The following is a 22,685-nucleotide window of genomic DNA, read 5'->3' as shown; positions in this document are numbered from 1 at the left end:
TAAAATAACTGGCTCCAGTAACAATGCCCTTTCTGTGCACCTCTACTTCTGCTGCAAAAAACACTGGAAAGGCTGGGTTATGAAAATTGAAATGCTGTAATTACTTAGTACTGATAGTGGTAGGGCAGAATTCATTTAGGATCTCAAGACTCTGGGGAAGAAAAGAAACCTAAAGGATGATTCTATAATTCTTATTTCTCTGAGAAAGGGAACCTCGGATGGCATGCAGCAGGAAATCTGCCAACCCTGGCCCTGTCAACAAAGACTGGAGGAAAATATATATATTCCCAGGGGATTTTCTAGGTATTATCTTATAAAAGCAGAATGTGAAATTTCTCTTAATATCCTACAAAGGTTTGGGTTGGAAAGGACCTTGCAGCTCATCCCAGTGCCACTCCCTGCCATGGACAGGGATACCTTCCACTGTCCTGACTGCTGTCCAGCCTGGCCTTGGACACTTCCAGGGATGGGGTACCAGCCCCCAGAGCTATAAAGGTGTTTTCCCCCATGGTGGGGCCCAGCCCTGCTTTGCCCTCTCCCAGCACTGCTCAGAGCAGCTCTGATGGAGCAGCCCCACGTCTGCCCTCGCAGGTGCCCGGGGTGCCCAGCCCATCCTCCTCCTTTATCCCAGAGTGAACCAGGCCCCTGGGGCAGGAGGAGCTGGTATTGCACCTCTCCCTCCTCACCTACTTAATGCTGAAGTTTAATCCTGGCTTCACTCATCCCTGATTTTGGAGCTGCATTTTTGGCGGCTTTTGTTTGTGGTTTGTTTCTTCAAGAGTCCAGATGTGCAGCAGCTGCACGCTGGGCTGTGAGGAACCTGTGGGACCTGTTCCCCCAGAGCTGCCCCAGGCCCTGGGGTTTGGCTGACACAGATCTGGGCAAAGGGGATGTTTGGATGTGGGAAAACGTGTGGGGGAGCAGCCTGCCTCTGGAGCCCTGCTCCCTGCTCCATCCCAGCAGCACAGGAACCTCTGCACATTATCCCATCTCCATGCACATCTGGTCATGCTCACTTTGTCCTTTTAGCACTCCTGTGCCCCAGGAACCAAAGAGAAAGGGCATCTCAATTTCTTTTATTTCTTCTTCCCCTCCCACAATGACCAAGCTGCATTTTGCTGTGTGTTTTTGTGGGTTTCATCCTGCCTGCATTCCAACACAAGAACCAACAACATCTCCAAGTATTGCATCAAGTTGAGACTATATATATATATATATATGCTATATCTGTGTGTACTGGTATTCCATACCTAAAGAGGCTCCAGGAGAGGTGGAGATGGGAATTTGGACAAGGAGAAATGGCTTCAAACTCACAGAGGACAGGGCTGGGTGAGCTACTGAGCAGAAACTCCTCCCTGTGAGGGTGGTGAGGCCCTGGCACAGGTTGCCCCATCCCTGGAAATGCCCAAGGCCAGCTTGGATGGGGCTTGGAGCAATGTGGGATAGTGGAAGGTGCTCCCATGGCAGTGGGATGGCACTGGATGAATGTCCTCCTAACCTAAACCTTTAATGTCCTTCCAACCCAAACCAACCTGAGATTCTGTGATCTGAAAGCAGAAGGGAAAACAGGGGGGGCAAGACACAGAGAAATTAGTAGCCTCTCCTTTATATATAGAAAATATATTTCTAGATGCCCATCCTTTACAGTGAATAATGAACCAACAGGATGAAGTTTTCCCAACACTTGTACTGGAGCTGACCCTGGGCTGGTAGAACAGGGCTCCTGGAGAATGTCACACACAGCAAGGGAAGCAAACAAGGGGCCAGTGATGGATTTAACACACCCAAACTCTTCAGGATAGACAAAACCCAGGAAAACCTCTTCTTTCTAAGGGCTTGAAGGCTCTCAGGCATTTTTAGCTTCTTTCCCCTTATAAGCAGAGCATGAGCAAGTTCCATCCTGAAATTGTGTGTTCTGAAACACTGCCATGGCACAATGGTTTAAAATAAATAATTAGGGCATTAGAGAGAGAAATCTTCACACTGGAATATGCATTAACACATGCTAACTTCAGTTTTTACAAAGCTCTTCACTAATGTACTGCACCAGTGCTGAAATAAAAATGCAGTTATGCATTTAAAACACTGCAATTCAAAGCTTACCTAGCAATAATAAGCAGCACTGTCTTTAAGTATTTTAAAGTACCAAATTAATTATATTTCTATGCTTGAATTTGCCCTTGTGGTATTTTGCATCTGTAGAATGGAAAACACCACAAATACCCCTAATAAACTTAGTGGTAGCTACTCTATCTCTTTTAGCTGGCTTATTTCTTTTTTATTTAGTTTTTTTAGCACCTAGATTGGGCAGGTTGCTAATAGAATTAAAATGTATTTTCCTAAATTGATGTGGAATTTGACATATACCAAACTTTGCACTGCAAATCAAAAATATTTATGATTGATGTATCTATAACATGCATTTTACATCTTGTGTATAATACATATATTTAAATAGGGGTCTTCCCTTTCACATATTACATTTTATATGGTTATTAAGGTGTTCCATTCTGCATTTTCTGCCAGGCTTCTAATTTCACACACTTCATCTATCAGATATTACTGTCTACTTTAAACACATCACTACAGAAAATGATAGCTGGTGTTGAATACAGAGTCACAGAGGCAAGGGTTTGCAATTCCAAGTAATGTGAAGCTGGGTGATAAATGGAGAACAGCAGCTGGGCTGAGAAGCTCAAGAGAGACAAAAATCACATTTGCAGGTAAGTGGAGTGGAAATTTCTGGAAATTGGGTAAAACAAAAAGCAAAACATTGTTATTAAAGGTGGAATGAAAGGTAGCAAGAGCAACAGAGAGGCAATTTTCTCCCAGCTCCAGCAGGAATTCATCTCAAGCTCTAACATGCAATTTCACTACAGAGCTGCAGGATGAAATGCAGGATTATATCTAATTGTTTTGGGGTTTGGATAACAAAGCATAAAAATCCCAGTAAGTGGCCTTTTGTGCCAGTGCAGCCAAGAAAAGGATGAATAAAAGTTATAAAAATATCCAGAACCTGAACTGCAATAAATATCAAGATAACCACCCAACAGAAAAGAAATGGAGCTTTAGGGATTTGGTATTTTCAGGGATATCTGTACTATGACAGCCCAGTTCAGAGGAAAATTGATCCAACTCCTGAAGTTTGCCAAAGCAATGCTAAGCTGCAGGAATACCACACACCTTCTCATTTTACCTTTCTGGCAATTTTACAATAGAAAGCCAGGAGTGCTGCAAGAGTATGGAAATGAGGACAATTAAACCTTCCCTATTATGAGTATTAATAAGGCTGTTATGTAATTGTACTCTGTATATTTAACACATGGTGGTAAAGCTAAAGAGTCCTTTCCAAAGAAAAAGTTAGTAGGCTTTTATTAATGAGTTATTTATTTTGGTCATACCTGCTTGTAAAATATTAATACTGCCTGAGTTTTGGCATTTTAGCTTTCAAAGTGACAAATCCATGTAACCAGCCACCATCAGCTCTGGCTAATACTTAGGGCCAAAAAAGCCCCCATCCAGATCTGCTGAGTGGCAAATGCAACACTGGCAAAACTGCCTTTGTTTTGGAGAAGGTTTATCATAAAACCCTCCCCCAGGAAGATGGGGAAATGGATTGAAACTGGGAGCAGAGAGATCCCAGTGGCAGGTGGAGAACTGGAGAAACAATCTGACTAAAGAAGTGAATCAGGCCTATGGAAACAAAGGAAAACAAGCTTAGTTTATCTTTTCTTATTTTGTTTTTTTCCCTCCTTGTCAAATTCCACCAGAAAATGTCTTCCCATGGAGCATCTTGTGTTTCCCCTGGCAGACAGCCCCAGCACAGCCATTCCCATTGGCAATGTCTTAGGAGCATTTCTGCTTCACTGTGCCAGACCTGCTCAAGTTTTGAGCCCTGCTTAAGACTCAGGTTGGAGCTGAGATGATGGAAATTCACTGACAGAGCTTCATCTCTCCCATAGATTTGTAGCAGCCCTTCTCTGGCTCTTCCTCAACTAGAACCAAAGTCTGGGACTCTGCCCTCAGCACCCAGAGTGAAATGAGTTTCCCTGGTGACTGCCACTCCTCCCATTCTCTTTATCTACTCAGCTGACCTCCTTTCCCCCTGACTCAGAAACACTGCACCCCAAAGGCAGAGATGGCAGCACATCAAAGAGCCTAAATTGCAAAGATCTCACTTGAGCTGAGACCTTTTTTTTTTTTAAGCAAGACTTCAAAATACCTTTAAAAAGTAACAGAGATGATAAAGGGATTGAAAAATTCAATGGTATCTGAATAACATAATTCAAGCAGCAGTATCAGGGGATAAGATAACCCACCCAGAGCAGCTCCCAGACACTGAGGTTACACATCTCATCTGGGCTCTGTTTCTGAAGGGGATGTGAATTTGCACCCTGTGACAATAAAGAAATGTGGGATTAGGAAACAAGAGAGGAGGGAAAAGGGCCAGGCCATTCTCCCACCACCTTTCCTGGTTCCTAAAGTTTCAGCTGCCTGGAAATGGCTGATGAGAAGATGGGATTATGTCAGTGCTTGCCAACGCCTCACTCGTTAAGGAAATTAAAGCCTCAGTGATGGGTGGCTTAACCCATCTTCTAAGCTGTAAGCTAAAACATGTTTACTAAGGAGAACTCAAATAGTGAAACCCCTTTAAAAAAACCAGAAGTGATGAGGACTTGACAATTCCCAGGATTAAAAAGCTGCATATATTACAGACAAGGTAATCTCCTTATAGTAAGATGAGGAAAAGGAAAATAAAGCCTTTTTCGTGGGCAAGACAGTTTTTGTTTTAAAGCATATCCATCCTGTCTGGCTGGGGACTTCTGTTACTGACTTTTTTTTTCTCCTGATAAATATGACATAGAATCCTTATTGTTACATTTCCTAACTAACTCACTGCTCCATCAAACATGACCCACCAATAATAAAATAAGAAGCACTGTGCTCTTCCTACATTTAATCAGGTGAACACTGGGGTGCTACAAGACAGCTACACCAACAAAAGTGCAAAATAGCTTGGGCTAATTTTGAATAGACCTTCAGCAAGTGTGTCACTCCAGCAGACCTGAGCTTTCCTGAGCTCTTCCTCAATGCCATCCCAGTGACATGCTACCTCCTGAAAATACTCCCATTTAACTACAGCTGAAGGCCAGTTGAAAATCTAATGTAGAATCACAGTATATCCAGAGTTGGGAGGGACTCACAGGGATCACTGACTCCAACTCCTGGCCCTGCAGGGAACTCCCCAACAATCTGTTAAAAACCTCCAAATAACTAAATCCTGCTCCAAGCTGAAGTTGCACCACCCACTGGAGCATCAGCAATGCAAAAAATTGCAGGTAGCAAATAGCTGATCTGGAGGTTGAAGAAGAAATCTTATTGCCTGCTGCTCAGCCACAGGACAGGGCAGCAAAATAAACTCCATTTGCTACAGGAATGCACCTGTAGCTGAGTATGTGTGTCTAGGAGTGGAAATATAAAGTAGGCAGGTTGCTGGAGCTCACATCCTCACAAAAAGTAAAAAATCCCAAACAGTGGCTTTTTCTACAGCTGCCCAATAATGGTAAAAGGCAAATCCTCAGCTGCTGATAATGGTCATGGTTCCACTGGAATCTGCTGCTGCTGCTGTTTCCCCTCTGGACCTTCAGATGGAGGGGGGAAAACCCAACCATTCTATGTGAAGAAAAGCTGCACTGAAGGAGTGGAACCAGATGTGAAAACTTGCAGCCAGCTACAAGAATTGTGGGATGTCTTCAAACACTTCAACTGGGCAAAGCCCCAGCCAGCCACTAACAAAACCTACGGTCCTTCAGCTCTAGAAGAGAAGAAACAACTTCTCAGAAATGCCAGAAGTGACTCAACTGTGATTTTTAAGCTGCTTCAACAGCATTTTAGTTATTTCAAATAGTTTGAAGAGTTTACCTGTGATTGCCTTCCCTTAAGTGGAACTATGAGCTGGCAAAGTGCTCAAATCAGGGCAGAAGAAACACACACGATTTTGGTGACAGCTGTGTTATGAATATATTGGTTTTTTTCTCTTCCAAACTGCCTTCTCTGGGAATTTTAAAATACAGAAAACCAGCAAGTGTAGAGCAAATAATATCTACATAAGTAGGTCATTTTCTTAATGGCAGGGAAGGGCTGTTTTACCCCAGCTCGTTTGTAACACAGACACACACATTTCCAAATAAAGAGTATTTTCGGATCTGCAAGGGAGGGGAGTGACTTAGAATCATGGAGGCACTCATTCCAAGATAAAGTAGAGCCTAATTCAGAAAGACAAGCAGGAAAAAGTCGTGTTTTGCACCTTCCATGAGAGCTTTGCAGGGAGTTGTGACATTTTGGAGAAAATCCTCTTGCCACGCATAAGCCGGAGCTGGAGGGTGCTGCATATTCCATCACAAAAGCAGTTAGTTCATTAGAGAAGTGATAAGTTCAATCCTTACCAAGTTTTCTTGGTTCCTGGCTGCTATTTTCTGATCATCTTCTCCCCCATTTTTCATGTATTTGACCTCTTCCACTGGTTTGATCCTATACTCATCTGAGCACCAAGAAAAAAAAAAGAAAAAAAAATTTTTGAACCAGTGTAGTTCAGCAGCTGGGATAAAAACCAAACTAAAACCAAAACAGCTGACTAGAATAGACCCTAGTTAAGCAAAGCAACTAAAAATTACATGTATATCTTTTCAAAGGCTTACATGTGACTAATACAAAGGGAGTTTCTCCTGCCTGAAGCTTCAATAAGAATTTCAGTAGCTCTCTGGTCTAGTATAGCCATGGCACCAGGAAACAGGGATGCTTGGTGTGTACTCTCTCCCAAATCCCTAGTTTTCTGTCCAATGTGAACAAGTTCTTTGCTCCTGCACCCTCCCTGGATTTTCATTCTCAGTGGACCAACAAGCCATGTACAGTGGTGACTCGAGGGAAGGCTGCTCATGGATGTTCCTTGGACAGCAAAGCTGATGGAGGCCACTGAAAATGTAGGCTAGAAGCTGGAAAAAAGCCAACCCAAATCATAACCACTTTGCCTTTTTTTTAATGTTGTTTTTCCTGCTGACACAGTGCCCAGTCATAGAATGATTTCTGGAGAAAAGGCCCCATGCTGACCATCTTCCTCTTCCCACTTTCCCCACCAACCAACATTTTTCTTGCACACAAATGTTACCCAGACAGAAATTCAGCCTGAAAATAAGTAAGAAATGTAAGATTCTTGGTTTGTCCTTAGTATTTATCAGCTCTTCAGATACTAGAATTCCCAGCTCTAATGCCAGTATGGAAATGTTATCTAACATCCAGGTGCTGTACCACAGTAAACCCAATGCTCAACAAGGGATTTTTTTCCTTGGTAGGGCAAGATGGGATTTCAGGAAAAATTATTCTTCCTGCAGCCTGTGAATCCAGTTCTTGCAGGGCCAACACTGCCCTTGCTCAGCCACTTTTTGCTCTGGTTATCTTTGTAGCATGTGAATCCATTGGGAAAAACACCCAGAGTTGTGCATCCAACCCTCCTCCAGCCAGAATAAACAATGCAGAAGAGAAACTTCATCCCACAAAAGTGGAAAATATTAATACAAAGTGAAATGAGACCCAGTACACTCAGAATAAAGGGCAAAACCATGGCAAAATAGAAGACACTGCACAAACTTTCCTCTTTTTCTTTGGGTTTTCCAGCAATTTCTCTCACTTATACTAAGGCAAAAACAAAGCAAACAGATTTTCTGTGTTATTGTATTGTTAAAAAAAGAATCTATCTTGATAAAGTTTTTTTTCAGGAAACTGTTAACCACAGAGTCTAAAAGTTAAATAAGCCTTGATTTGAAAAGTAAGGCTTGCTTTTAAAACAAGCCTTATTTTTAAAAATACATCATGGTTTTGCATTTGGTCTACTCTACATCTATATATTTTCATTATTATAAAGTTCAAATAAACTGAATCCATCAAATAGAAGCTTCTCAGATGCAAAGCCTCAAATCAGGTGGAAGAATTTAAGACAATATTATCAGATTGGTAAATCTGAACAACTCTGAGGTGTTTTCTTTTTTTCCAGTGTAATTCAGTCAGTCTGGAGGTGACAATTCATAAGTCCAAAAGGGCTGAACACAATAAAACCTGAGAATTGGAAGTAGTTGATTGACTGCAATTATCTAACTTACATTTTCCTCTCTTCCTCAGTGCTCTCTGTTGTGATTAGCAATAAAACCCACACACAGAAAAAGCATCAAACTCCCACAGAGGCATGCAAGGATGTGAATGGGGAAAGAGATGAGCAAGAGAAAGCAGCACAAAGGACATTTCCCAAGCCACAGCCAGTCCATGAGCACTGCAGGAGAGAGGAAGCTCAGCCCAGCCTCGTGGAACATGAGGAAGGTATGGAGGGGCTGGTGCTCCATGGCAAAAATAACCCTGAAATGTGCCTGCTGCTTATCCCAGAGATTAATTGTGATCAAAAACCACGTCCAGGCAGCAGCTGAGGGATGCTCCCTTGGACACATCATCTCTTGGAGCAAGTCAACCAGGGCAGCCAGAGTCCCTGACTGATAGCCAGGATAATCAGACTGAAATGTGAAATTTTCATACACCTGGATAGGACAGAGTCTTCCTAGAGATCAAAAATTTCAGATTCACAATGGACATGGGCACAGATCTTCAAATGCTGTATCATTTGCCAGATGCATTAACTATCTCTGAACTGGTTTGCACAGTTTGAATCTTTGCACAGATTTCTTAGGATATTTACAGAGATATTTCCACCAGTCTTAGTTAACTTCAATACTTTCCTGATGATACAATAAATATTCCATTATCTCTGGCACAGGTGGTGTTACTCTCCCCCCCATCTTACCAACTGCAGAAGTGCAGACACACCTGGATCATTTATGCCCAAGATATGCAGTAGCAAGAAAGTTTCCAAAAATAAATCTGTCATTTTTTCATAACTTTTTTTTTTTTTTTTTTTTTGATAAGTTGAATGCACCACAGCAAACAGTAAGTCTTACTTTGGAGAAATCCAACTTCTCCTTAGGAGAATGGCTTCCCACTACCAGAGGGCAGGGTTAGAGGGGTTATTGAGAAGAAAGAGGCTATGAAGAAAGAGATGGGATATTGGGAAGAGGGTGGGGATGCCCTGGCACAGGGTGCCCAGAGAAGCTGTGGCTGCCCCTGGATCCCTGGAAGTGTCCAAGGCCAGGCTGGACAGGGCTGGGAGCAACCTGGGACAGTGGAAGGTGTCCCTGCCCATGGCAGGAGTAGCACTGGATGAGCTTCAAGATCCCCTTCAATCCAAACCATTCTGTGATTCTGTGGATACAGATAAAAAAAAAAAAAATCAGGAAGCCCCTTCAGATGCTAGCAGAATCAGCCCAGTAATGGGAAGTGTCCTACAAAATTAATACAAATGTCCTGACTCTAACAGATGGTATGTGCTGGAGCAGAAGAAATCTCTGCTTGTATCTGGAAAAGCAATAAAGCTGTGACACAATCTAAAGCTGAGGATCTGCTTTAAAGGCCAGGAGGTTATCTCCTGGGATGAGACACTGGGAAGGGGTTGAGGGGCTGGCACTCAGGCTCCAGTGCCTCCAGGAGTGATGAACAGCCCAGCAGCTCCCAGCTCCAGCAATGCCAGGGGCTCTGAGCAAGCACCACCAGCAGAGCAAAAGGAAAATACAGCACTGGGCTGTGGAAAGCCAGGGATCAACTTCATCTGGTTAATGACTGAGCCATCAACAAGCTTTATCAGCTACACACAGAAATGGAGCAGATCAGAGATTCATTATGTTTGAAGCAACATCATTACTCATAAGCTCTCCTAGTTCCCTATCACAGGCAAAATACTTTCCTTAAAACAAGGAGCACTGATATAATACACTGGTAACATTTATTAGTATTGAGTAATCTCTTGCTGGAAGGAGGTATAAATAGATGTGATCCCACTTTGCAAAGGAAAAGAACAGCTAAGTAATTATACAGAATTCCATAGCTAGGGAGGACACTGCTTGCTGGTGTAACAGAGAAGTAACACCTTATTCACAGGCAAGACATCCTTTATTTCAAATACACTAAATATAACAATTAAAATAAAATCATTACTTGCAGAAGATGGGTCTTGCACTGTATTATGTTATTTCTGGGAGGACACAATGATATATACACCTTTTTTGACTAGGTGAAGATAAAATTTGTCTTGTACATAAGGTAAGGTGTTCAGAAACTACAGATTCTGAGCTATTTCTGAGCTTGCTCTTGTTCTAAAGTCACTGGCAGGATGAAAGCAGTGCAAGTGCAAAAGGGATGTTTATGCAACACACAGAACTTGAAGCAGATCATGAGGTGTATGGTTATTAATAGTTTTAGGTAAATATGAAAATTAGATTAAAGCAGGTTGGATGAATGGGCCCTTAATGCCTTTCCTATAGGTATGTGCAAAAAACTGCTAACCTGCTTTTGCTCAGGAAGGTAAGAGTGACCTAGAATTGAAGAAGTAAAGGATGACAGATACCATCTTTTAAGTTTTATCTTCTGATTTCTACTGAAGTAAACACAGCATTTTGGTCTGAGTGATCAGAAACAAACCCAGAGAAATCCTGAAATGTTGATTGAGATCCAGTAGGACCTCATTAAGTCCAGCAGCCAACAAAATCTTTTAAACTGTTAGAAGTTCAGGATAAAGAAAATCTGTATTCTATGCATATTTACCTTGGTCTTTTTCCTAAATACAGTTTTATATCAAAAAGAAAAGTGAAACATTTTCATGCTTCTTTCTTGTACAGAACCAAAAATCAAGTAGTGAATATGATACAAAGAATTAGGACACTATCACTCAGAATGTGATATATCATATGTAAGGAGAAATACATTCTTATGCTCCTTTCAGGAATAAAAACAAAATCAAGTCCCATCTTCTATTGTTTGGTGTATTACATAAAAAATTTCCAGTAACTCATATGGGGGAGGAATGGCTTTACAGGACTGTCACAGCAAATCCTGAGTTGAAGAAAAGCAACTCAATTAAATGGAAAGAAAAACAACATAAATGAACCACAAAAGACAGAAATATTGCAAGCATAACACCCACCACAAAATCACAGGATAGAAACCAGAAAGCAGGAATGCTTCTAGCTCCAAACTGTGGAAAGGCACAGGGAGGAAGAATTTTGAAGTTGAATATGCTGCAAAAATTCTCAGCAGGCAAATCTTATGAATGAAGATCTCCATCTGGAAACAGATAATTCCACTCAAACATGTCACCCGGTTGCCATGGCAATGTGACAAAGAAAACCAGCACTCATTAATAACAATTTCAGTGATAAATGAGCATATCAACTTAGAACATTGAAACAATTACTGGGTGGGGGTGCAAAACTGGTGGTTCCCATGAGGAAATGTCTTCAGCACTTCCAGACATGGCTGTGAGTGCCTTCAGCACAGGAACATGGGCAATGCACTAATTCTAGCTCAGTCTAAAGCAAAGAACAGCACCAGAGAAAAGCATAACTTTGTCAAATATATCTAGAGTCACTGTGACTTGCAGAGAAATATTTGGTTAAACAGCAAGCCTTTAAATAAGTAAATAAACAGAATGCTGATTTACACTGCATTCCCATTTCAGACATTTAAGGATGAACAGATTTGGTTCCACTGTCATCAAGAGGGACCATGGGTGAGCCTCTTCTCTATTTTTAGCAAGATATCAAGTATCAGGCAGGAGGTGAGTGGTACTTTAGTCACATCACCAAGAGGGAAGTTTCTAAACAAACCTTCCTTTTCCTGTGCCACGTTATTTCTCTGCAGTTTCTCTTGCCTTTCTATCACACGACATGCCAAGCTTTATCCTCCATCCACACTGAACCACAGGTCTGTTCTGTAAAACAGCAGCTTTCTGTCTAACAAATTCCTCTGCACTGCACTTGGTTCTGCCAGGTGCACAAAGTGCTCCTACTGCTGTGAATGCCACGGATCAAAGCTCCACGTGCTCCCCTCTCCCAAAGGCTTGAAAGCTCACATCTATATTTAGATGAAGGGCTGAACTGCTTTTTCTAAAAATATTTGTTAAGAACTAAGAGATTTCAATGCAATTTAACTGAAACATAGAACAGCAGGTGAGTCACTCAGATGCTGAGCACAGAACATGCCAAACACCCCAGAATGGTTTGGGTGGGAAGGGAACTTAAAAATCCTCAAAGAGCCAGGCTGCACATCAGGGGAAAAAACAAAACCACAGAGCACCAGGCCAGTCAAGGAGCAGAATGGGATTGTTTGGGTGGCTGCAGTTCCCAGCACCTGAGTGCCATTGGTTCATGTCCAGCTGCTCTGGAGGACTGGAAGGGTGGGATGAGCTGCTTAGGTTTTTCCATCTCTGTTATGTATGTGGGTACCAACTGCCTGGATACCCCAAAAAATCCCCAAAAACGTCAACAGTCAGAGAAAGTAGTTGCAAAAATCCTGCAAGTGAATATTTCTTGAATTAAATATTTAAAAATGAAGGATATCTAAGTTATTTTCTTAGGTCCAGCTTCAAGCACTACAGAAAGCAGCAGCTCTATGGTTCATTCGATTCTACAGGGTTAAAGAATCTGCTCAGCTGTGGGGGTGGGCTTCTGATCCACTTGGATGTGGGCTGGGAGTGAAATTTCACTGGAGGTCATCCAGTATTGGGTGAGCAGCCTGTTGTCTTCCTCTGTGACCAACCCTCAAAGAAATCAATTCACAGGCAATTTGTGATCCAAGTGATCATGGTTTTACTAACACGAACAGAATAATAAAAATAGCTTAGGAAATAAGCCAACCCATTTTTCTCAAAGGATTATCTGAAAAAGCTCATTCAGATTTCCCAAATTAATTTACCTTACCCTAATCCAATCTAAAAACACAGCCACTGCTGGGAGTCAAGGCAGTGGACACCACCAGATACTGAACAGAAAACAGGTGCATGAACAACACACCAATTCTGCCAACAAAATCAAAATTCTCTGATGGAACAGCTCTTGAAAAACCAACACATCACACAGATCACAGCACATCTGCAAAGACAACTCCCAAACACTTTTACTTCTTCCTACATGTACCCAAGGAATGCCAACAACTGTTTCTGCACAAGGCAGGTGTGACCACTGGGTTTGGCTTTTTGGAGGGAAAAAAGGGATTGAGACATTCCGAGTAACAAAAGCCAGTCCCCAAATGGAGGATTCCTGCACAACTGGAAGGACATTCAGTGACACTCTTCTCCAAGCTATCCAGCAGCCCTATGGCATATCCAGGGCTCCATGAAACATTAACTCCCTCAAGGGTGATGCCTACCTGAAAAAATTTAGCAACTTCCCTTCTACCCTGTCAAACCTCCCTCCTGCAGGCCCAAACCATTCACTTGGTTTCTTCTTAGTTCCCTCTACTTGTTTTTTCTTCTTGGTTCCTTCCACTACTTGGTTTCTTCTTGGTCAAAAAGTTCCCCAGGGTTACTTGAGCTGTCATATAGTGCAAGCCCTGTGAAAACTGGAGTTGTACATACAATTTTCTATCACATTATGAATTAAAGATTGTTTTAACTGAACTTACACCAGGAGCAGAAGCTCATTGCTCTGTACCTGCCAGGTCTACCTTGGTTGTAGGTAGGTCAGAGGAACCACAGCCTCAGAGACCATTTCATTATCTCAGGAAATATTTTAAAACACAACCTCAACATCCCAAATCCAGTTAATGCTAAACACTATTTCTGTCTTGCTCACGCTGTCTTTGTGTTCAAGATCTGAGGAAACACCATATGTGAGATGGTATTGAAAAAACCTGCCATGTGATCATATAATTAAAGACTTTTGTGCACTCCTCTGTAATTACAAAGCCAAAGAACAGTGCTGGTGGTGTGCACTCGTAACTATCTTTTAGCTACCCAAATTTCTGCTTGCTGAAACTGTATAATTCATATATACATATATAAATATATATATATATATATATATATATACACACAGACACTTTTTTTTACCTTTTTGTTTTCATTTAATTAACACATAACTTTGAGGCAGACTCCAGGTTGTTCAAAGGAAACCATTTCTCAGGTGGGGGAGATTACAGCCACAGAGCTTGGCAGGAAGGATACCCAGCAAATGCAATTATCTAGCCCAGTAAAAAGATGAAATTGAGAAATGAAAGCAGGAGAGGAAACAAGCAGCAGAGAGATTAATTAAAGCAATGGACAGGAGGAAAACAAAGGGTATGTGCCTTGAAAATATGACTGTTCATATGAAGCCTCCAGGTGGGTGTCTGGATCCAGGCTGCCTTGAACACAACACAGCCAGCTTGGAAAGGCTCCTTCAACTCCACTTCACTGCTCTGGTTTGAAATCCTCCCTCAGAAAATTAAAAAAAGCCCCACCAAGCACAACATATTTAATTTTTCAGGTTTTTCAGTGTCATTAATGAAACTCCCAGTGTCTGCTGAACCTCCCCCTGCCCCCATCTGTCTGTGTTCCTCACTTTTATTCCTCACTTTGGCACAGAACCTGTCAGGGATTATTCAATTCAAGGAAAAAACCCAACTGGCCATTTCTGTGAGCATCCCTGCCTCTCACAGCCCCTCTAGGGTACCCATCCACCCAAAACCACTCCTGAACAGAGCCACCCCAAGTGCTCCCTGGAAAAGAATCCATTACCACTCCACACCCTTGAAATTGCACACATCCTATTATTGCAAACACAGGATGAGGTGCCTTCAGTTTCCTTGTCAATAAAAAAGCCAATTCCTCTTTCCTTAACAAGCAATGCCATTCTCAATCAGTCAGCTATTAAATGAGATTGTTGCCATGCAACATATGACTTGAAATGGATTTTCATACCCTTTCTGGCATAGTAACTTTTTTCTATTAATATTGTGCTATCAAATTTTCCCTGCTCATGGACCTCAAAGAGTGTTTGTAAATCAGCAGCTATTTCATTCTTATTAATTCCAGTACAGAAGGGACTGAATAAATACCCAGAACCAGAAACATCTCCTCACTGGCAGTATTTCTTTAAACCAAGAAGGGAGATCTAGCAAAAACTTGATTTATAAAATACAGCAGACATTTCCAGATGCAAAAGATACAGAAGTTAATAACATTATTTTATTTACAGACCATCTAGCAGCTCCAAAAGTAACCCAGTGGAAAGATTAATATTTTACTCTGGTTACAGATTTTGCATGCCTTCCTCCCTTCCCTTTGGGCAACATTTTTTAAAAGAAAGCAAAATACCCATGTCTGAAAACAGTAAGAGTTTAGTAATAGCTAAAAAATATATCAATAAATATGTGCTTAGAGCACTTGTATTAGACATGTACTTTTACCCTAAGAAGATCTCAAGATGCACCCAGTTCCTCCATTTAGGAAAGACAGAATTTAAATGCACCCTAAACCTGATCCTTTCTGTGAGAGCCCCCACTCACACAGGTAAGGAGAAAAAGTGCATGGCAGGGCAGAATGACACCCACTCAGCACAAGCCAGGCTTTGTTTTTCACAAGCACACAAGGCAGAAGTCTTAAAATTTTCTTTTTTTTCCCATTTTTTTCTGGTGCTAGCTCCAGACAGAGCACTGCCAGTCTTGGGTCTCAGACCAAGGAGAACATGAGACCACTTGGTTGTGATAATTATTAAAAATACCCACTATGGCACTGTGCTTTAGAGAATTACCTACTGGAAAAATGCATTCTGTGTTTACTTCCTCTGCCCTATAAAGGCACCTTTGGCTGTGTATGCCAAAGACACACAAATACTTATTGGTCAGGTACCTTTTCTTTAACAGCTATTTCTATTTCTTTGTATTTAACAGCTATTTCTAACAGTAGATATTTCCTACTATAAAATTACAGCCATAAAAACTTCAGCCTTGTGTTGCTGAAATGAATACACACCCATGCAGCTACACAAGGCTTACCTGGGGAATTGGGAATTATTCCCCAGAGTGAGTCTTTTCCAGCCAAATTTCAGGCTTTGGGGTTTTTTCTTGGTTTCTTATTTCTCCAAATTTCTGGCCCAGTAATAAAACACTTGAAAAAAAGGCTAAAGGAACACTGCAATAAATGAAAGTATATGGCATTTTGACCATGATTTTCCTCATTTGCACCTACAGTGAGGCAGTGAAGGGCAGAGATTGTCTTTGGAAGATTAAGTGAAAGAGCGAGTGCGCCTGTGCCATAAAACAAACGGATTTCCTTTAGCACCAAGGCTGCCAGAAAACACATCCTGGCTCCTCTCTAGCCAGTGCCCAAGGAGGATGTATGGCCCTATTTATAGCCCACTAATGCCACTGTGAAATGCACTGCATCTGGATGGGCTGGGCTGGGAGGAAACATCATGTTCTGTCACATTCCAGAGGCTGCAGAGATTTGGGGTCCCCTGGAGCTCTCTGGGTGCTCTGATGACAACACAGAGCTTGCAGAAGGGGAAAGCTCACATGAAAATAAGAAGCAAGGAAGGGATGACCTGCCTGTCATTAATTTCTGCTCCTAAACCAGGGATAGCAACTGTTCCTCCACCTTGGCTCCCCTCCTGTCTCTGTACTGTAAATCCCCACTCCAAGTGCCAAGTCCAGCTGTGTGTGTATCATTCCAAACCCAGAACTGCAAAAATCTGAATAAAAACAGCTCCTTTCCAATAAGGAAAATGACTTTGCAGAATAATTTCCTCATCTAATACCACGACAAGGGGTTGTAAAAACAGTCCAAAAGAAGGTCACTATAAAGTGTGAGGGCTGTTTAATTAATTTATGGACACCTGTCCTAAGTCCAACTCTCTTTCAGGTAGGAAAATCTCAGCAACCTTTCCATGGCAAAGATCTTCAATCCATTCAGGAAAGACATCTCTTTTTGGGTCTGATTATTTTTTTCAAATAGGCACTAAAAAATATCTTCAAACACTCTACTGCCTGGACCATTTACAACTAAGTAATTTTCCAGCACCCAGGTAGCTAAAAAGCTACTCTGCCATCACTTCTGAACTGGTTTTCTTCACTGCTGGATCAGTGAATATAGACACTGAAAACAACCTTGCCAAAAGAGGCAAGGGACCCCCTTGGAGGCTTTCCACAGACCTGGATGCCACCCCAAAGGATCAGTGTTTCTGCACTTCCAGGGGGGAAAAAATGGGGAAAAGAGTAGGAGCAGGGAGAACTATTTCAATCACCACCATCACATACAGACCACAATTAATGGACAGCTGCTGTCAGAGTCCAGAGTGCACTAAGAGGCCACAACCATCACCTTGAGACCCCACCTGCACCTCCTGCCCACGGATGCAGGAGCTCTGTTTCTGCTGAGACTTGGCCCAGAGCAGATCTGCCTCTGGTCCCATCTCCTGGGACCTCAGCCTCGTGTTCTGGGTATCTTCTCTGCTCTCCCTGGCTCCAGCCTTGTCTCCTGGTGCTCCTCACTGCATCCCTGGAGCTGGTTCATTGCCATGCCTGGGACTGCTCTTTCTGTATTTTTTATATATCTACATATCTATATTTCCTTGCTGGAGAGGGAGGAAGAGCTGGTTTTGTTACTACTCAGAGCCAACCCATAGTCCAGAGCAGCCTCTTCCAAGAGCTATAAAGATGAGCCACTTCTATGCACAAAAGGTGAATATAGAGTTTTAATTCATCTGGAAAACACTTTCTTTGGACATATTGATCATGAACACATAACTAGACAAGACCTGAGGGCATGGTTTGGTTTTGTTTTGATTTTCTTTAAACTCTACTGCTTCCTTATGGTAATAAAAATAGTAAATTATTGACTTACCAAGGGTGTTCTCTGAGTTACACAAATACACCATAAACCCAGATAACACAAGCAATCTTATTACATTTCCCACATGAATATAACCAGGGTAGGTAGGGTTTGGTTCTATTAGTTTCCCTCACTTCCTGAAACACTTGTTTAGGACTGCCCCCTGTTTACTTAGATAAGAAGCAGGCTATCAACAAATTGCTAAATAAGGCAAGGAAAGAGAATCCCAGAATGGTTTGGGTTGGAAAGGACCTTAAAGCCCATCCAGTGCCACCCCTGCCATGGGCAGGGACACCTTCCCCTATCCCATGTTGCTCCCAGCCCTGTCCAACCTGACCTTGGACACTGCCAGGGATCCAGGGGCAGCCACAGCTTCTCTGGGCACCCTGTGCCAGGGACTCACCAAACTCAGGGGGATGAATTTCTTCACAAACCCCAATGTAAACCTGCCCTCTGGCAGTTCAAAAACACAGAGTGCAGTACAGTTCTGGAAGATGCTCCTCAACCCTCTGCTGCAATGCACTCCCTCACTCATCTGCTTTTCTTAAGCTTTCAAGCACTGGAACAAGACCTACCTTACAACATGAGCTGCTGAAACCATGAACAACATGAAACCCTCCCTTTCAGGAGCCCAGCCAGAGTTTGAATTTAAGCAATGAATATCTCCTCCTTTGAAACTCACTGAGATTTCTGGTTTTAGACTGAGTTTTCAGAGAGTGGGTGCCTACAGGTCACTCAGTTCCATGCCAGGCCAAGGAACTGTGTTTGGGTGCAGTGGGACCTGATCCCAGCACACACCCACGCTTGACAGGATACAAGCTCCACTGCCTAAGCTACAGCATTCCAACAGCTTCAGTTCACTGAGGACAGCCACACTGACTTCCAGAACAAAGAAATTCTCATTTTCCATTTTAGCTTTTTTTTCCCCTTGACAATTGAGGGGAAGGGAGAGGGGTTATAATGGTGTAACAACAGTAAGGTGTTATTCACTGGAAACACTTCTCAGATATTTTTCTGACTGAAAATTTTAACTGAAAACTTCCCCACTTGAAATGGCCAAATGACCTCCAGAATTCTGCATGCCAGAACAAGATGGGTTCAGAAGTTACCTCATATTAACTAAGGACATCTGAACAGTCTTGCCAGGCCTAGAGATCTTTTGAATTATCCTGAGAAATATACCAAGAGTGAAGTTTTCAGTCTGACTTCTGGCCTGTTAAGGAAAGAGCCTTCAAAGCAAACTAATCTCTACAAAGGTTTGGACACACTATTTTTGGAGATGACAGTGAATATTTAGGAATGGTAAATCATAGTCCAAATTCTTCCTTGTTATTCTCCTTCTGCATAGAGTAGACATATTTTAAAGGTTTCAATTATTTTAGCAATGTGGCATTTACTTCAAACTAAGTCAGGGTTCTGCTGTCTTTGACAGAGACAAGGAAGGAAACACCTGTCACAAAACAGGGATGAACATAAGGGAGACAATCCCATAAAACACACAGGAAGGAAGAAATCAATGTGAGAAAGAAAACTGCCCTAGAGTTTGTGAAGCAATCAGGTATTATCACAGAATCCCAGAATGGTTTGGGTTGGGAGGGACCTCACAGCCCATCCAGTCCCACACCTCCCACCAGCCCAGCTTGCTCCAAGCCCCACCCAGCCTGCCCTTCTGCATTTATCAATTTTTCAACCTCACTACAATACTTTACTGCTGCAGATTTCCTTTCCTTCTCCCAGCTGTTCTGAGATAAACTGGTTTATAAACTATTCTGCTTTGCATTCAGCTTTACTCAGACAGGTTTAGCAATTGTAGCTGCTCCTAATAACAGAAATCCCACCATGATATTCCCATTTTGCCAGAAAATTCCTACCTGACATGTTTGCTCCCCCTCTTGCAAAGCACCCAGAAGCTCCATGGAAACATCTGGATTAAGCTTCTCAGATTAATGAACAGATTCTAGAATATTTTTTTCCCAAATCACATTACCACTTACATTCTTACAGAGAATTACTTCAATAACCTCCTCCCCAAATGAACATCCCATAATTTTTTATAAAGGCACAAATAAAATTAATCTACAAGAGATATTATATTATTAAAACATATGATGAAATCAACAATGCTCAAGGCTTTATCATGGCATTTTCTTCTTCATTAGTATTTACATATTATACTTCTTATGTATTGCTCTGGAAATCAGCTTTGAAGTGGAATGATGAATAAATGAAGATTTATTATGACTATCCTTATTAGAGGGATTTTAAAGTCATTAGAGACCAACAGACATAATAATCATATTATATTCAATCTTCTCTAGAACATCTCCTTTGATTGGCCTGCTAACTCAATTATTTAAATATATATTACAGCAAAATGCAGCATGACTTCCACAGTTTGGGATAGAGTGGAAAATTTTATGTTTTGGTTTTATTTACCAGGACCTGTCCTTACAGAATTCATGGGTTTCATGATGGGTTTCTCAGTTTTAAACACCAGGGTTTCAAATTAACATCAACTCAGATCTTTAGGAATGACAAATCCTGCACCTAAACTGAAACTTGGGAGAGAAAAGGGTTAACAGCAGGTAGTACTCCCAATGCAAAATGTGGAACATTAAGAGCCCTCAAATGGATCCCAGAATAACTAAATTATGCTGCTGACACCAGTCCAGCTCTATAAATGGGAGCCTTTTAAAATCCCTTCAATCTTCTTGATCCTCTGACTCCAGAAGCTACTTTAAGTTTCCAGTGTTAAAGTTACAATCTTTGGCCCACAGCACGTGGTTAAACCACCACCAAAAAAAGAAAAAAAAGACTGAGACTCACATTTTGCCAAAAATTGCTCCCTCACTAAGTATTAGCTAAAATTTAAACTCAAATTCCTCTTTCTGTTTATGACAGCACTGAAAGCCTATTTTAAACAAAAGCAATATACTGAGCTCACAATTCCAAACCCAGCATCTCCCAGGGATTAGAACTGAACAGTCCTAAAGTTTTTTCAACAACTACTTTCTCTTCAGGTAACACCTCTGGGAATTCTTACTCTGGGAGAGCAAGCTAGCCCTGAGGAAAGCTGGAAAAAGCACCAGGGAGGTTTGGTGTACTCAGTACCAAGGCACCTGTCTTAACAGTACCAAGGCAGCTTATTCACAGATATAACTTCCAGACAGGTATCTGGGCAGATCTAAAACTTTCATTTCTGAACAGTCTTTCAGATAATTCCTGGCATTTTAAAAATCTGTATTTAAACATCTACAGCTTTATGTAAAAAACACTTTGTGTATACTAACAGAATCTGGGGGGAAAAAAAACAAACATGAAGCTGACCATGACTTTACCTCCTATCACTTTACCTCTCCTGATGCACAAGAGCTGGGTGACAGACCAGTCTGCACAGTGGAACAGAAGTCTTCACCCCATGTTCCCAGCTTCCTAGTACCACAGAATCCCACTGTTTCTAGTTTCATTGTACCTTCAAACCCTGTTTGCTACAGGACTTCAGAACTAAGCAGAAGTGAAGATTTACTTTTCTTACCAGATCTTCATTTTTAGGAAGTGAGTCAACTATGTTGGTACCCAATGACAAACACGTAACAGAGACACATATATTGATACATGATGGGGTTGTGCAACTTGTTGTCTTTGAACTATTCCAGGATTTGTGGAGGTAAAGACAGTGTAGACCTGTACATCATTTAAAATTTTATTTTTTCACTAAGGATTTTATTTCTATTTCAAGTGTCACGGTACCCTCCCCTGGATGAGCCAACTGCTCTGTCATATATTTTAACACACATTTTGCTTTATATTTCGTGGAAGGTTAAGACTTCCTCACACACCTTCCAGAACATTCCTGGTGCTGGGAGAAAGACAATCCTGCAACACTCACCCCCAAACACATCTCCGTTCTGGTAGTTCTTGCCCTTCTGAGTTTCCTCTTCGTTTTGAACAGTAGACACATGCTTGGCAGAGGCACAGCCCATAGCTTCATTCAGACAGCTCCAGCTGGAGAAGCACAGGTCATCTCTAGCAACGCTCGCTCATCCTTGCACAGATAATCCACCTCCTGCTCGGCCCTTCCACCTAAACACAGCCAAAGAGAGGAGAACATTCACACAAAGTGCCCTCTGCATGGGGAGCTTCAAGGACATAAAATATTGAGTTTGTCAGGAGGAGCACAAGGGCACAGCCTCCATGGCCTGAGGCTGCTAAAAGCATATTCCATAACATCAGGTACAGGCAGGTCATGATAAAGGTATGTCTTGGGTTGTAATACAGGATGTGACCAGAAATGTGTATTCCATCTGCATCTGTTGAACCCTTATCTCCTGGCACATATTATCTGCTAATGGGCCAGCTTTAAACCAGCTGGGGCAATCATCTTTATCTTTCCCACAGCCCATCCTCCCTCCAGGAGATATCATCTGCTGCTCGCCCATTCAGTCCCACTGCATGACTGATAAAATTCCATCATCCCACTGGGAGATGCTCCAGCCAGGGGGAGTAGCCAAGCCTTTCCTACCCAGATAAAAACTGAGATTTTGGACACCAAGGGACCTTCTTTCCACTGGATTCCAGAGGAAAGCCAGACCTTTCCACATCATCCCTGCACCTTCAGAGGAAAACTGCACCTTCTGCAGGAGCACTGCTCCAGCTGAACCACATCTGCCACTGCAGGAGGATGCAGCCACCATTGAATGGGACTGCTACCAACACCCTGACTGACTGACAGGGTGTCAGGCTGTATTCTGACTCTGTCAGTGTTTTGGGATTGTTCTTTGTAATGCTGTATTTCTATTTTAATTTTCCTAGTAAAGAATTGTTATTCCTAATTCCCATATCTTTTCCTGAGAGCCCCTTAATTTCAAAATTAGAGTAATTTGGAGAGTGGGGGTTTATAGTCTCCATTTCAAAGAGAAGCTTCTACCTTTATTGGCAGATACCTGTCCTT

General features: G+C 42.0%; 1 protein-coding gene across 2 annotated transcripts in view; it reads right to left on the bottom strand.

The window, feature by feature from the left end:
• C8H1orf21 (chromosome 8 C1orf21 homolog) overlaps window positions 1-22,685 on the bottom strand; it is a 93,152-nt gene that overhangs the window by 30,299 nt on the left and 40,168 nt on the right. For both annotated transcript variants that reach the window (XM_056497895.1, XM_056497896.1), the window contains exons 2-3: window positions 21,624-21,817; window positions 6,447-6,541 (exon numbers count right to left, since the gene is read on the bottom strand). In XM_056497895.1, the coding sequence (XP_056353870.1) occupies window positions 6,447-6,541; window positions 21,624-21,717 (189 nt within the window). In that variant the 5' untranslated portion in view covers window positions 21,718-21,817. The remainder of the gene's footprint in view (window positions 1-6,446; window positions 6,542-21,623; window positions 21,818-22,685) is intronic.

Source organism: Oenanthe melanoleuca, chromosome 8 (genome assembly GCF_029582105.1).
Source record: "Oenanthe melanoleuca isolate GR-GAL-2019-014 chromosome 8, OMel1.0, whole genome shotgun sequence".
Classification (NCBI taxonomy): Eukaryota; Metazoa; Chordata; class Aves; order Passeriformes; family Muscicapidae; genus Oenanthe; species Oenanthe melanoleuca.
The sequence above is the reverse complement of the archived record's forward strand: the minus strand, read 5'-3'. Positions and strand labels throughout refer to the sequence as shown.